The 15,971-nt window shown below is 35.7% G+C and overlaps 1 protein-coding gene across 16 annotated transcripts in view; it reads left to right on the top strand.

The window, feature by feature from the left end:
* Positions 1 to 15,971, top strand: part of DCUN1D4 (defective in cullin neddylation 1 domain containing 4) — a 40,891-nt gene that overhangs the window by 17,100 nt on the left and 7,820 nt on the right. For 12 of the 16 annotated variants that reach the window (XM_054633408.2, XM_054633406.2, XM_077177549.1 and 9 more), the window contains 5 exons: positions 600 to 714; positions 10,101 to 10,195; positions 12,491 to 12,561; positions 13,282 to 13,373; positions 14,256 to 14,364. In XM_054633408.2, coding sequence (XP_054489383.1) covers positions 600 to 714; positions 10,101 to 10,195; positions 12,491 to 12,561; positions 13,282 to 13,373; positions 14,256 to 14,364 — 482 coding nt within the window. The remainder of the gene's footprint in view (positions 1 to 599; positions 715 to 10,100; positions 10,196 to 12,490; positions 12,562 to 13,281; positions 13,374 to 14,255; positions 14,365 to 15,971) is intronic. The other 4 variants (XM_077177553.1, XM_077177550.1, XM_077177552.1 and 1 more) reach the window with 1 other exon arrangement.

Genomic DNA, 15,971 nt, shown 5'->3' with positions numbered 1-15,971 from the left:
GTTCAGTGCAAATAATACAGCCAGCCACTTATTTCTTTCCCTGGTGTTTGCTGACTGTCTCTACCTGTCCCTGCAAAACAAAACAAAAAACTTTCCAAAAAACCTGAAAAAAACCCTCTCACCAAAGAACAAACAAAACCTTTCCTACCTCTTGCTCTCTGCATCACAAAAAACTTGAGGCTTGAAAATAAAGTTCTGTTTTCTAGAGGTAGGTGTTCACTCACATCTGTATTTCAAAAAGCAATGATCAACTCTTAGAACTTGTGATTTGAATAAAAGACTAAAAATAAGGATGACTTTTTGAGGACCGAAATACGTCTTTAGGATAGTGTCAGTTCTTGACTGCTGTTAGACTGGAGTAATGCCAGTGCTACTGTGCATTTTGCTATAGTACTTTTGACCTTAATGGAAATCTGGTCATAGGAAACCATGTAAAGCTGAGATGGATTTTGCTATTGAAAGGAGACTGTTTCTTTTTTAATTTTTAAATCCCCTAACTGCCTTCCCTTTTCTTTGTAATATGCCTATTAGTGGACACAGTTTAACTGGTCTGCAACAGTTTCATTTCTTTGTGCTGGTGTTTTTAATTCCCTCTGTAGGAAGTCTTCGGTCTTGCAGTTCATCAGACTGCTTTAGTAAAGTGATGCCTCCAAGGAAAAAGAGGAGACCTGCAGCAGGAGATGATTTATCTGCTAAGAAAAGTAGACATGATGGGTATGTCATCTTACCATGAGCTAAGACTGATGGAATATCTAAAGTTGAAGAGCTGATATATCATGTGTTTAAATACTAATGGAAATAATATTGAAATTTACTTGGTTTCTCAATGTGGAACCATAGCTGGTGATTGAACTGTGGGATATTGATAAGTATATGTAGATTCAGTTTGCATCTCACCTTTCTCTAGACATACAAGAAGCATGTAGGGAACTTTTCCTTGCTCTAGTTGCCAGCTATGAAGATATGTACTTGTTTGTTCAAAACCAACTTCTAAGAGATACAGTACTATTTTCTCATATACATGCATAAGGTCTGGATTGGCTGTTATCAATCTCTAGCCTGTCAAAAAAGTGAATGTAGTTATAGTCCACTCAGCTCTTAAAATCTTGCTAGTCTCTCCCTGTTAATGTTGTGATTGATACTGAACATAGAAGGGAAATTGCCCAGGTAAGGTGACAGCCAGTAGTTCAGCAGTTATTGAGGGGCTTCTCACTGGACAGCAGAAGCCAAACAGGTTAAAGAGAGTGCATGAACAGTGTATTCTTTTGGCATGAAGTATTGGATAGCTGAGACCTCTGCAAGTGCTGGATTTCCAGTATGTGTAGTGAGTCATTCAGAAAGCATTGAATGTGCTCAGGGTGTGCAAAAATCACTATTTATGTGGACTAAATTCAGAACTTGAGGCTGTATAGAACTGCACACTCCTGCATGATAGATACAGGACTGCTCTGATGTTGAAAAGTGGCTTATACAACTAGAAAGTTTGCTTGGCACTGCATCAATCAGTAGAATTTGAGCTCTGTTATACTCATGTGTTACTGACGTCCCAGAAAACACACGCTTCCATGGCAAGTACCTTCAGGGAGGTTAAAAGAGGCATTTTTCTCCAAACTGTCAGCCTGAAATCAGGCTAGGTTCTCTCCTTTTTATAGTCTAGCATGAGTAAGAAAAATACTGGTAGCCAAATTAAGCCTCTGGTCATGCCCCTATAACTCCATTGTGTTTAATAGGGTTGCACAAGTGTAACTGCACTGGAATTTATTAAATGATCTCTTGATGCAGAAGAAAGAGATTTCAACTCTCTCTTTCATTGCATTGTAACACTAACTAGAACAAAAAAGCTGTTCATGTCCTTAATATTTTTTGTTCCTTTTCAGAAATAATGAAATATAAAAGGTAAATAGTTGATAGAGGGCATTACAGGTTATTCACAGATAGGCATACAATGTGGAAGCAATACAAGGACAGACCCTTTGTAGAATATAGAGGGGTTCATAAAACTGAGCTCTACCTACCTTAGCCAAGACACTGATGATAGAAAAAAGCAACCCCCTAAAAAGTAAGCTTGCATGTAAGTAAGAAATACTGATTTGTGTAATTACAAAAGAAAATTATAAAAACCTGATTTTTTGCTCTCTGAATACTGGATATTTCATCATTTTTAAGAGCTTGTTGCAAATGTAATTTGAAGGATTTGTTAATATCTGCCTCTCAGTTTATAACTAATGGATCTAGTTTTCATTTTACTGCCATGTAAGTATTAAAGGGAAGATCTCAGCCTCCTTTTAGAATTGGAGGAGAAACCAGATCTGCTAGTCATGAGCCATGGGGTAATATCCTCTGATGTGGTTCCAGTTTTTATCTGACTGACTTCCTATAAAGGTTTTTGAGCTTTCTCTGTTTTCCAGAGTGTTTATTTTGTTTTAGTCTTCAAGAAAACAGTTTTTTATTTCAGCATGACTGGCAATATGAAATTATTTGCTGGACATTCAGCCTGGTCTTGAAGTTTTATTTTCTTTCAAGGAAGGATTTTTACCCCTGTAATCTTCTTGAATGGGTTAGTCAAAACGCAGTCTCCTACTTCCATGCTTGTTTTGGTCAGGTGGAGTTCATAGCTGTCAAGTTTAGTTTTTGGATTAGACATCTCAGTTAGTTGAGCAGAAATCAGTCTGAAATCAGGAAACTCTACAGCAGTGTGCTGTAGCATACCTAGTTTACAAAGCCAGTTCTGCTTACATTGTGTGCAGAGAATGCTATATACAGTAAAAAGAGTATAGTGGAATACCAGTTTATAGAATAAGGGTCTCCTAGGCCCAGTTCTCAGCTTCTGTTTTAGAGACAGAATTATTAGAAGCTGCATTCTAGTAACTCAGGATAAGCCTTCACAGGACATTAGTCTGTGTGGATTCTGTATTAAGTGAAGAAAGGCAGTCACTGTCTGAAGAGCTACACAGTCCTCTCCAGAGGAGCCTCTCTTTCCTAACAGAAGTGATTTGTCACTTCAAATACTTAATGGAATGACATACATTTTTGTGTGTTTCTCAGCTACAGTGGCATACTTATAGAATCAACATTAACAAATTCAGTAATTCAAAGTCTCCTGTTTGTTCTCAGTGGAAAAATATTGGGTAGTAGTCCAAAGATTTTCAAGGGATGTCATCATTAATGGTGTTACTGCAACTGAGACTGAAGGTTGATGATTTTTTCTGGTTTGTCCATTATAAAAATGTGGTTTTATAATGTCCATTATAAAAATGTGGTTTTGTAATGGAGTGTTTTGTTGGGTGATATTTTCAGTCTTCACTATTTTTTATTCATTCCTATAATCTCTTCAGATCTGATAGGAATATTTTTAGATATGCCTTCTTCCATAAAGTTTCTTTCAGCAGGTCTCTATGCTGAAAGAGAAGATAGTTTCTAAAGACTCTTCAAGTTATAAACTTAAACATGTCTTACACCCTTAATTTCAAGCTGCTAGGAGTACAGCCTCATCTCAGAAGCACTGGTGGAATGCACAGGCAATCGAGGAAAAACATTTATAGGAAGAAATCTAGTTATGAAATTATTTGGAAATGCTGATCTAGTGCATAAACTGATTATAGAAGACTCCAAGCATGTTCATTAGTATTGCACCCTTACATAATAAGAACTTGAATTCTCTTAATTAGTGTTTATAGCATCACCATGAACCATGAATGAATGCAGTGTTTCAGCGGGAGGGAATTTTTATACCAGATGACAAATAATAAAAAGAACTCAGTGCTCCATAGATAACAGTAAGAGTTATCTTGCCTTAAAGAATAGCTGTTGGAAGTAAACAGTTGAGCATGTGCTAACTTGAACATAATCACTTGAAGACTTCGTTTGTATTTTCATCTCAGTATCACAGTCTTGACTTTATTGTACTTAAAGCTGTCACAGTATAGAGTATTCTCAAATTGGAGTTAAAATTACATTTTCTGTACATTGTTCTTCCATCACTATGTTAAGCATCTTCAGAAAGGTAAAGCAAGATTCATCTAAAGATACTTGCTAGGTAAAACGATAGTCCTCACTGGGTAATTGTTTTATGCTGCTTATCTGTTACATCATATCTAGCCAAATAGGGAAAAATGAGCTGTTCAATATAATGTCTTATGTTTTGACAGTCTCATTTAAAAAGTAATTCTACTCCTTATTCTGGAATCACACTGAGGGCAAAAGCCTTGCAGTAATGGGTATTGTCACTTCAGGAGGATGAAAACTAGGAATATTTACCTACTTCTCTGAAATTTAGGTTTTCAAACAATTAGATAAATGTTTTCAATGAATTTACCCTTATGTGTGTAGGAACCACAAAAGGGCCTACTAACATGAAAAATAGGTTTTCTGTATTGAATTGTAAACTCCATACTCTGTGTGGAAAAATGCAGTTTTTGAAAACAGAGTGTCATTAACATAAGATGTACTAACTTCCAAAGTTTTCCAAACCTTTAGTGTTGAGAATTGGTTTGGTTTTTGTTCTGCTGTTGTTTACTATCTGGTTAGGTCCTGCCCCATGCAGACCACCTGTGTTCCCAGCTGTCATAGATGTGTAGATCTTTTTGCTTGAAGTAGGGGTTTTCAGGTACACACAAGCATAATTTTTCCATTTTCTATAGCTTTTCAGCACACTTCACTTAAACTGGACATGTGACTATCAGCATGTGTGTTGTTACACATACTGCTCATTAAGTAAACCTGATAAAGTTCCAAACATTTAACAGTTTAGAAATGATTGTAAGTCTTTAAACAAGGAGACATAAGGTATATTCCTTCATAAAACTTAACAGTCAGGTTAGTCCTGAGGGTTGCTTTAAACTGTTTTTGTCATGTCTTGTAAATTGCAAAACATCTCTTCTCCCACCCTTCTGTTTCTACTGCAGATTTTATGAAACTATTGCTAGAATTATAATTGTGGGTGAATAGATAAGGCTTTATTAAAGTATGTTCATTGTGCTGCATTGATGAAAATTCTCAGCCAAAATTTAAAATTAATAAGTATTAATGGAAGTAGTGTGGGGCATCTTCTTCAATCAAAAATTGGCATGTTTTGAAAAAAAAGTAATCTGGAAGCAATTAGTTACTTAGTTCAAAACTCAAACAAAATTCAGAAAAGATTTTGACTAAGTTCTGGTTGCTTAGAAACAAAGCTTCTGTTGGTGAATTTCTTGATGTCTTCATTCAGTAAGCACTGACCATCTGAAATAACCAGGTGGTAGATCTTCATGAGAGGCTTTTGACTTACCATAATAAAACATAGCTTTTTTCCCCTTCCCTTTTGATTTTCTTTTTCCTCCTCAATGGATTATTCCCAGCTTCCACCATGAAGAGAATGTTTTCTGTGACCTAAGCTCCATGTTTTCACTGATCTTGGTTGGAATATTCTGGAGCTAGAACACAGCCCAGAGTTGGTGCAGTGGGAGGGACTGCGGCTGGAGCTTTAACCAACTCCAGTACAGGTGAAACATGCTCAGAGCAGCAGATAACCCAGCTTTGAAGACTGCAGTGGGTTGAAGAGAATTGCCCTTACCTTGTTCTTTTTGCTGGCAGCAACCATCAACTTTTACAGTCACTTGCCTAGTCACCACATTATGGTTGGATGGAATTTTCATGCTTTTGTTTTCCCACCAAATTAGGTAGGAAGAGAAGAAAATAATCTGGAAAAACGTGGACCATGTATTTAAAGTTCCCACAAAGTGTGAAGTGCCTAGACACTCAGTTTTAATTTTTTTTTGTGGTTGTTGATGCTTGCCTATAGCACTTCCAGTTATAAACTACATTGTCTTACCTTTTTTGCTGGTATATTACAGTTCCCTAGCTCACATGAGTATTTCATATATATGTTTGAACATGGATGTTATGAGTCAGCCATTAGGTCATGATGGAGGTGCAAGTATCTCTGAGAAAATTATTACATTTTGATGTGGTTAAGTAACTGAAATCACTCTTACAAAATTTAGACGGGTTATCTCATGTTGCTTTTGCCCTGCCCTGTCCCACATTCTTTCCTCTCTCTAGCTGATGAAATGGCTGTTAGAAAGAGATAATAATAAAAAAAAAACCTAAATGCTCCTTACAGGGATATTTGTTACAAATAACTTGTATATTGCTGTCACTGACACAGTATCATGCTAAACTAAAAAAAAAAAGCTATTTTTCAAGTGAAGATTTTTCTGAGTTATTGTACTTACATGTGTGCTTTATCTGAGAGGTAAATACATACTTAGCCTGTAAGTAATACTTTTCTTCTTTTTCCTGTTCCTGATGGATATTCATGTCATGAGTTAGAAATGGAAGGGTAATTCTAAAGGCAAAGGTTCTGAGTTTGATATTGTGTGGTAGTGGTGGGTATAGCAGACATTCTGGGATAAAACTGTGCTTGCACCTTTCTAACTGATGATGGAGAAAATGCCCTTAGCAATCCTGTTTCAGTGCCAGCATTCTTTGACAGTGTGCAAATTCTAGTACCAAAAGTGCCAGAAGTGCCAGGTATATTTATGGAAGGCATCTTTTTGAGTTTTTTACTTTTTCCCTGTGCCTTGCCTGCTCTCACCCTCTCCCTCCCCTTTTTTTTTTTCCTTTTTTTTTTTTTTTTTTTAAATTTTTTTTTATTTTTCTTTTTTTTTGGTGAGCATTGTGTTGTTTCACATCTGGTGTGTGACTGACACTTTGCTGGCAGTTTCCTTTGACTGGCAGTTTCCTTTTACAGACCATGAATATGGAAGCAAATTACTAAGCAGAATGTGGTTGACATAAGGGTTGTGCATCTGTTTGCAAATACTGGTGCTGGTCATCTTGATGAAACTGTGAGCCATTGATGACTTGCTGTTTGTGAGATCTGTTCATTAGATGTTTGGTACTCTCAAAGTATTCAGATATCTACCCTGTGCAGTCTGGCAGTGTATTTTTCTGCATAGCAAGAGATACTGTCATTAGAACAAAGACAAGGTGCATCATCTTGCAGTATATACTGAGAAATTCCACAGAGATGAGGAATACTGCAAGATATAAAATGGATGCCAGATGTGTCTGGAAGTTTGTGTTTTTCTCCTCTGTAAATATGGTTCTTGAGATAATAAAATCTATATTAATCATAATTCAGGGGATGTAGTCCTTAAAAACACCTTTACTCTGTGCCACTAGATTGAACCAAGTTGTCCTAGGCTGAGTAATCTCAGGTACTTGTCTACTTACTTGTTTGCATCTCCCCACTCATCTTGCTTCCCTAGGCACTTCAGAGATTAGGAGTCTCTTGCTAGTAGAAATAGCTGGCTTGGCTAGGCTGGGGTGAGACACTCATTTAATGTGTGGAGTAAGCAGGGAAAGCAAAGGGTTTGTCTTTATACATGAGATCACTAATTCTGACCATGCATTGTCTGTTTTCATTATAAACGTGATACAGGGTCATATGCACTGTTAATGCGTCTGGCTAATTAGCTTATAGCAGAGAGTGGGTAATATTTCAAGATAATATCCCTTTTGACTTTATTTTCTGAACTTGTCAACTGGCACAAGCTGGAATATCTGTAGTCAGTTCTGGTTTCTCAAAAATCAAACTCCAGTGGTCAGGTATTGTGCTTTTTGAATAATCGTAAGTTTGAGGCAAGAGCATTTTAATTGGAGTTACTTGGCCGTATGTTGGGCACATGGACTTAATTTATTATTGCTATTTCCTCCAGTTCCTGAACTGTGACCTTAGCCCTTAAGACAAGTGACTTTCAATCTCATATCAGTTGTCTGAAATTCTTCTGCTATGTGCAGATGCAGAGAATGTATAAAAAGGGCTGTTTTTTTCTGTTCTTGCTCACCATTCCTGTTATCTATACTGCTGGCACCGATGTCTTGTTTCAGGCTGCAGTATTTAGCTCTGCCATTTGTAGATGCAGGATACCTTTTTTCCTAAAATACCTGAATGACTTACAGCTCTGTCAATAAGTCTATTTCTTGAGTTCCTTCTTAAATGCACTGTTTGCGTACTGGCAGCTTAATGTGTTGATGATTTACATGAACAAGCAGGGCAAGACAATTGATTATCATCCGTTTGTAAGAAAAAGCATTGAGTCTTGTGATAAATAACTTTCTTTGTGAACCTTGTTAGCTTTGCCATGTCCTCAATCCCAGCAGTACTCTTACAGACTTCTTGAATAAAGAGAATAGAATAAAGATGTTGACTAGCTCCTACTACAGTTTCCAACTTGGTATTCTACTTGGTGTTTGTCACGTTTGTTTGTGACAAAAAGGGGATACTGAATAATTAAAACTTTTGCCAAAGTGGCAGAATGCCTCCTTTCTTTTTCTTGATTGCTCTGAATTCAGAGTACCCTAAAAATTATTGGCTAGGTCTTTCATAATCACAGTTCATTTTGCAAGTGTGAAAATGTTATCAGACCTATTTAAAAAAAATTATTCCAGCTCAGACTTACACCTTCTGGATTACCTCTTACTGAGCGATGCTGTCAGCCTTTTCCTTTGCAGCTTCAGTAAAGCTTATGCAAAATAGATAATTCAAATAGGAAAAGAGTGTTTTCAAAATGAAAAAAACCCAAACCTAAAATTGTGAGTATATGAATGTGTTTGGAACACATATGGCTGACATTTCTATGCAGTGTTCCAGTTTGTTGTAGATCAGTGTGTTTCAGTACAGTGTCAATTTTTCATAAGAACTTTCTTAAGAGCCTCATTTGTATTTTTCTTCTAATTAGCAAAATTTATCATTTTGTTCTGACTAGTATTACTTTTCTAAAGGTTAGCTGCTTTAAGGGAACTATGACAGTAAACATGAAATATTTCTTTGGATTCCTGTCAGAATGATCTGTGTGCTGTTAACTTCTAGCTACACTTCCTCACAGCTGATAGCTGAGCTAGTTGGAGGATAGTGAGATCAGTGTCTTCTAAGCTCATAAATCTAGGTGTCTTTTACATGTCTTTCTAGAAGGATAAAACACTGATGAAGTCAGCTCCAAATTAATTTCATTATTCAAATGGTTTCAAAATTCTCCTTGATCCAGTTAGCCGCTTCATTGTCTTCCCCCATCAGGATTTGACATTGTGAGAGGAAACTGCATGCTTGGAACACTTACAGAGCTGTTCTTGGCTATCACCTCTAGACTAAACCATTTATTTGTTGCTCTTTTCAGCCTTTGAGCCCATGCTCTGAAGAGTGGTGGAAATGGATCAGAGAATGCATATGCAGCAGTGGTTAACTACTTGGACTGCTGAGTCTCTTTCCTCTAGCAGGCACAAATGATATTGTGCCTGTTTCAGAAGGTCTAACTGAGGGAGTGACCCTTCACATTCTGTCATGTTCTCTGTGCTTTAGGTGTTTCAGATACTAAATTTGTTTCTCTAGTGTTGTTAAAATTCCTTACACTTCTTGTTGAAGGAGAAGAGAATTACCCTGGTAGTCTCTAGGGGAAGGGGCCAGCTTTTCAGATGGTTCTGTGTTCCATGATGAATGACATCCCTTGAGGTATTGTCTATGAGGACTTTCAACCTTTTTTTTCTGTGATTCTTTCATGTTACCAATTTACTGGCTTTAGAATAATATAAGTGTAGGTCTTGTATCTTTTGGCCTTTATGCCTTTTGTAGAATCTTTTCCAGGCAGCAAAAAGAGTGTTTGCAGTATTCTTTAGTTAATAATTCAAAGTGCACCTAGAGGTAGGACCTGTGTTGACTGTGACATGGAATTACTCTGGCCATGGACCCACAGCTGGATTGCAGCCCATCAGCTGTCTGTGGTAACTGGTGGTGTAGGGCAAGGCCTTACTGTGAACTTTTACAGAACAGTTTGGGGTTGAATTTGAGCTGACCTATATTCATTTTAGGAGAAGGTCATTACATGTGTAATGTAGTGACATTAATGTAATGATTATGAATCAGTGGAAGTATGACAGAGTGAGCAAACCAAGTATTTAGTGTCATTGATTCTTAAGCAGTGTTCCAAATGACTGGATATGAGGACAGAATGTTGAGTAAACTGAAAGGAATAATGTTTCTGCTAAGAGTGGCTGTTGACTAAAAGATCGCTTTTAAAAAGTGTTGATTAATTTATTACTTGTTTCTCTTTCTTTTTTCTAAGTATGTATAGAAAATATGATTCAACTAGAATAAAAGCAGAGGAAGAAGAAGTCTTTTCAAGTAAGAGATGCTTAGAATGGTTCTATGAATATGCAGGTAAGTGTGAAATGCGAATTTCCTACCAGTAACAATTAAATTTATATTGGAATATGAAAATTGCATTAACTGAGCTTTCAAAAGATGGAATATAAAAGATGTTTTGTAGAAGTCTTAGAGAAACTTCCCTTTATCCTGTGGGATGTGAGGTTGAAGAGTTCAAGGTTCAGTTTTGTCTTTGTCTATATCCTATGAAAAGAATACAGAAGGTGTGTAATTTGAAATATTTTGGAACATGTATTACTATTCAAATCTACAGTTAAAGCTGTACTTCTGTTGAAAATGTTGTTACCTCTCTATCATCTGCCATGTTAGTGCTGTATAGTACAGAATTAGCCTCAGAAGTGGTGTGTCTTCAATTAAAAAATCTAAAGGGTGAGGGAAGTAGTAATGCTAGTTTTGTTCCTGCTGAATCTGGTGCTGAGGGTTTCAAGCAAAGAAGTGAATGAATTCAAATATCCTGTATTAGTTTTATCAGATAGTTTTGCATCACAAGGTATAGGGAAGGTAGCCTGTATTATTTATTCTTGCCCTTGTGTATGAGAACTTTCTTCAGGCATTACTTCTAGGAATGTTAATTATCGTCTGTGGTCACAGATAATCCTTTATTAGTGAAGTTGGTTCTTGTATTTGTTTTCCTGCAAATGTTTTCTGAAAGGAAGAATTTGATGTATGGGGGAAAATGATCTCATGACTGTAAAGACCAAAAAGAAATTAAATAGATATTTTGTGTCATCTTGCAGTTTTCTGGTGATGTCTTGAATAACATGTCTAACTTGTTCTGTTTTGTCTATTTTTTAAACATAATGAAGAGTGACTTAATTTGATGTAATAAAACATTTTTTTCTCCTAATAAAATTATATAAATGAAATTAAATACTTTGAGATCTCACTTGTCTGTGGCAGTCTGTGAGAGGAGATTCAGACAAATTCAAGCCAAATCTAACCTGTTAGATTGTCTGCCTTTCTGACCAGCTTGATTTATTTTTTTACTCTAGCAACAGGCATGACTCATTTTTGTCAAGACTTTCATGGAAAGAAAGGATGAAAGGAAGGCTGTTTGTGAAAGAACTGTGGGGTTTCCACTGGATGCACACACCAAGATAAAACACAGAAAAGTGGAGAGTACGATTCTGTTTACAGTATTGAGTAACATTCTAAAAATTGAATTTTCAAGGAATAATCTCTTGTGTTCTTGCTTCATAAGTCTTCTTTATGTATGCAGACAGTTGACACTGCATTTGGTTTTTTTTTCCCTCCCTTGGTGTGTTTTTGCATAACAGAATGAGTCTTTTTAAAGGCTGTTGTGTACACTCTGAGAGCTGAGAGGCTGTTATGAGAAGATGGGAAAAGACCTAATTAAACCTTGTTATTTCTAGAATAGATCACCTAATAATAAAATACAGATTGATCTTCCCTTTATAAATCCTGTTTTTCTTACACATGTGATCTTTATATTGGAGGAAAGTAGGCAGTTCAGCATGTATTTTTTTTCAAATGAGCCCTTTTAAATATGAGTCAAATAATTCTAAGAAAATAGTTCAAATACTTTAAGTATAGAATTGCACAGTACAATTCATAATGTCTGTATAATTTTTTCAGAGTATTATAGAAATTGTAAATATCTTGATTTAAGACCATGCTTTATTAGTGGTGCATTTTAATAGCATTTGTGTTTTGAATCTTTTTTTTTCCTTTTAAGTAGGCAAAGAAATAACTGTAATTCATTGTTTCCTTCCTGTTGCATTTACTGTTAGACAGATGATGTGTGACCATGGTGTAACAATATGAATAAGCAGGATAACATTATATAAAGATAATATATGAGACAATGAGGAATGAGGTTCTGGGAATGATAATGCCTTGTATCCTGTATAGCTGTACATCATGTTTTTATGTGATTTGATCTTGTGATAAAGTAGAGATTCCAGCCAGGGCGTGAGTTTCACTAGCCAACGTCCACTCATTTAATTTGGTAACATTGTATGGTGTTCTGTTAGTCTTAAGTGCATTATGGAAAAAATCTTACTAATTTACATTTCCAAGATTATCTCAGTAAATGAGTTGAAAGATTGGCAGGGATGAAAAGTTGTTTTACGGTTTCTCTGTTTTCAAAGGTGAGATAAAGATTTAAGTGTATCCAAGTCTGATAGTAAGTGTGGAAATATTTATTTAATGCCAAAGCAAACAAACTGTATGAAAGTTAGGTTGCACTATGTGATTGTACTTCTTTTGTGCTGTAAAGGACAGGCCATTTTAATTTTTAGAGATAAGTAAAATATATTTTGTTTGCAGGCACAGATGATATTGTAGGGCCAGAAGGCATGGAGAAATTTTGTGAAGACATTGGAGTTGAACCAGAAAATGTAAGTTGCAAATTAAAGTAACTTGATTATTTTTTTCTCCAGGTTGGTAGGGTCAGTTGTCCTGCAAGTTTTTTTTTTTCACATATTTGTCAGAAGTGGTTTCTTAAGTTGATAAATAAGATAATAATAATCTTATGGTATTACCTTATCTAAATTCTTTTTTGCTTTGGTCTTCTGTGTGAGATGTGAAAAAGACTGTTTTCTTTTGGGCAAAACCGAGGTATTATATATCAGCCTGTGTTTTGATGTGTATTACTGTTAGTTCATCTAGATTTACTTATCTGCTTGAATTGTGGGATCATTATTAGCTTTCAAATAATTGATTCCATGGATTGCAGATGATGCTCATTGTGATGAAGGTTTAACAAATGTCAGGTATAGCTTGTCAAACTGATACTGAAATTTTGTAGTTACTTTGGGAAATCTTTTCTGCAGCTTTCACACCAACTCATCTTCTCCCCATTGTATTGCTTTTGAGATGACTGATAACTTGGGTAGATGTTCACTCCATGTATTTGTACTATTCCCTTCTCTTCATTTGGATTGTGTACAGATTTGCCACTTACAGGGTTTTTAAACTTCTAAAATAGTGTAGCAAAGTTCTGAACTTTCCACTTATACAAGTAAAAGCATTGGTATCCTACTAAACAGTGGTTATTTATAAAACACATGGATCTTTTTGGTAAATTCTCAGTCTCCATTTTTTTCTCATTAAAACAGGTAGTTATGCTTGTGCTAGCATGGAAGTTGGATGCACAAAATATGGGCTACTTTACATTACAAGAATGGTTAAAAGGAATGACATCACTACAGTAAGTGCCTCGAAAATTCTCTATAGTTACTTAATTCTCTATAGTTACTAGATTTGTTATAGTAAACACAGCTTTTCAGAAAAAACACACTTTAGTGTTTTCACTCAACACCTAAAGCAAAGAACTCTGCCATGGAGTAGAAGTTACAAACTTTTGGCCTGATTTATGGTCACTTAGAGACAACTTGAAACCTGATGTTGCACATTTAAATATAGTTGGGTTAAAAGATCTGCAGTCCCAATAAAAGAGAAATGTCATGAGGTTTGACACTCTTTCTGTCCCCAAGGACACCAACAATCTTTGTTGCTGGATTGCATGTATCTTTTAGATATTGGTATGTTGTTAGAGTGATGTAAAGCACTAAATAATACCAACCCTTTCTGTAACTCTGCATTGCTCTGAAAGTTGCTTTTTCCAGTTAACAGCTTAATTTTATGGCAAAATTAACATAAGTAAAGTTGAATAATCATGTTTCACAGAGAGTTGGAGAAAGAACGAAGTGTTTGGACTTACCTTCCAGAAGAGAATTACTAAAACTTTGTAGGAAGTTCTATAGTTTCAGCAAGACTTTAGAAGTATTTTTCACTGCTTTGATTTGACGCTTGTTTGCCACGCATGGACAAGCTCTTAGCTTTATCTGTTAGAGGGTGCATTTTTACAAAGCCAGTCAGTCCCAGTGTAAGACTTTGCTACTTCATCGAAATTTGTTTTACACTGGGTTTAATAAGGCATTTTATGCAGACATACTCAAAAACTTGTGTCTGTACAGAGTGATGTGTTTTGAACAGGGTAATGGGCATACTTGTTAGAGATTCTTTCCTAGAACATCAGACATCTCAGTAAGAATGCAGACTCTAAACTCACTTGGTGCTTGTTTTGTAGGTGTGATACTACAGAAAAATTGAGAAATTCTCTGGATTACTTGAGATCTTTATTAAATGAGCCTACCAATTTTAAACTTATTTATAGATATGCCTTTGACTTTGCACGGGTAAGTACTGTCAATTTGAAATTACAAACTTTACTGTCATAAATAAAAACTGAAAGACTGTGTACTTCTAAGTTTGTTTCTCTGAAAGTACCACTCAATATTGCTTTGAACAAGTGGAACAATTTGTGTTCTTAAACAGTATATGCAAGATGTCAAAACTGGAAAAGTATATAGAATGTGTAATGCTTAGTGGTTTAGTGACATGTATTAATTATGTCTCTGCCTCAAGCTATTTTATGACTTCAGGGAAATGATTTAGGCCCCATTCTGTTATATATTGGAGCTTTATACTGAGTTCCCCCGAATTTATAATTTACTGTGGTTTTTCTTACTCTGAATTTTGTGAGCATAAACATATATAAAACAGGAAGGCACTTCACACATTTCAATAGCTGGTAAAAATGGATAACATGATAAAAGCTGGATATGATATAAATACCGATTCAGAAGATTGTTGGAATGGCTGTAATGATGTTTTCAGTATTCATTAAAGAATACCCTGATATTAGTCTTCCTGCTATAACACATGCTTTGATGAAATTTTACCTGTAATGGAACCAATATGCATAAGACTGTTCATACTTGCAAGGAGTAATAAGAGAACTTTATTTTCTGAAATAACATTTTGAAATAGAATTTGGACATCCCTTTTGCTAATGTGATGGAGTGTACAGAAGACTTAACATAAAAAGGTAAAACTGAACCTCAGATTTCAGTGCAAGAAAACTAAAAATACTAAGAAAACTTGCACCAAAAAAAGTAGCATGAGAAAAATAAGGAGAAGTTGAACTGATAGCAGTTCTGATAGTATCTCATTAGCAACTCAGATATTTGGTACCTCAGATGCTTTCTGCATCTCAGCATTCGGATTTATGGTAGTTCACTTTTAAACAAGGAAACTTGCAGTTGAATAGAAAAAAGCGCATGGGATTAGTTAGTATGTGAGGAAAAGAAAAGCTACATCAACCTCTTAATTCCTCCTTTGCTGTATGAAGCTTTATTCTGCTAGTTTTGCTGAATGTAAAATGCAAAGGCATTGCCTGAGAAGTTCAAGATGCTGATGAAATATTTGGGATAGAGAGCAAACCTGTGCCAGCTGATGGCCTGTGAGAAGTAAGTGCAGATACTTAAAAGGTGGATAGTATGTGTGTTCTTTTCAAGAGGTACCAAACTGGTGTGACAAACAGTGGTCTCAAAAAATTTAAACATTGAGACACAGGTGCTGTGACTTCATTTGTGACAAAAAGCCCCTGCAGATTATAGAACTTGAAGTCAACGACGTATAAACTGAGGTTCAATAATCATATTTGGCTATTATGATTATTGAACTTTCCATACTACAGACTTGGGGAAAGTCTATAGGAGAATGGCATCCAGTAAAAATAGAAAAGAACAAAGGCAGGTATATTCATAGATGGAAGATTAAATTGGGAATAACTTTTTTTCAGGATCACTGAAGGGATTGATAGAAAAAAGCTGATGGTTTCACATTCAGGAGATTGTATAATTTCTGTCCTAAGGATAATTCTTTCAAGGGAGTGCTCTATGGCAAAAAGCCACTTGTCTAAACTTCCTAAGTTTTAAGAGAAAAGGTTTTTAAAGAGACT

Source organism: Agelaius phoeniceus, chromosome 4, assembly GCF_051311805.1.
Source record: "Agelaius phoeniceus isolate bAgePho1 chromosome 4, bAgePho1.hap1, whole genome shotgun sequence".
Lineage (NCBI taxonomy): Eukaryota > Metazoa > Chordata > Aves > Passeriformes > Icteridae > Agelaius > Agelaius phoeniceus.
Note: the sequence above shows the minus strand (reverse complement) of the source record. Positions and strands in the feature narration are given on the sequence as shown.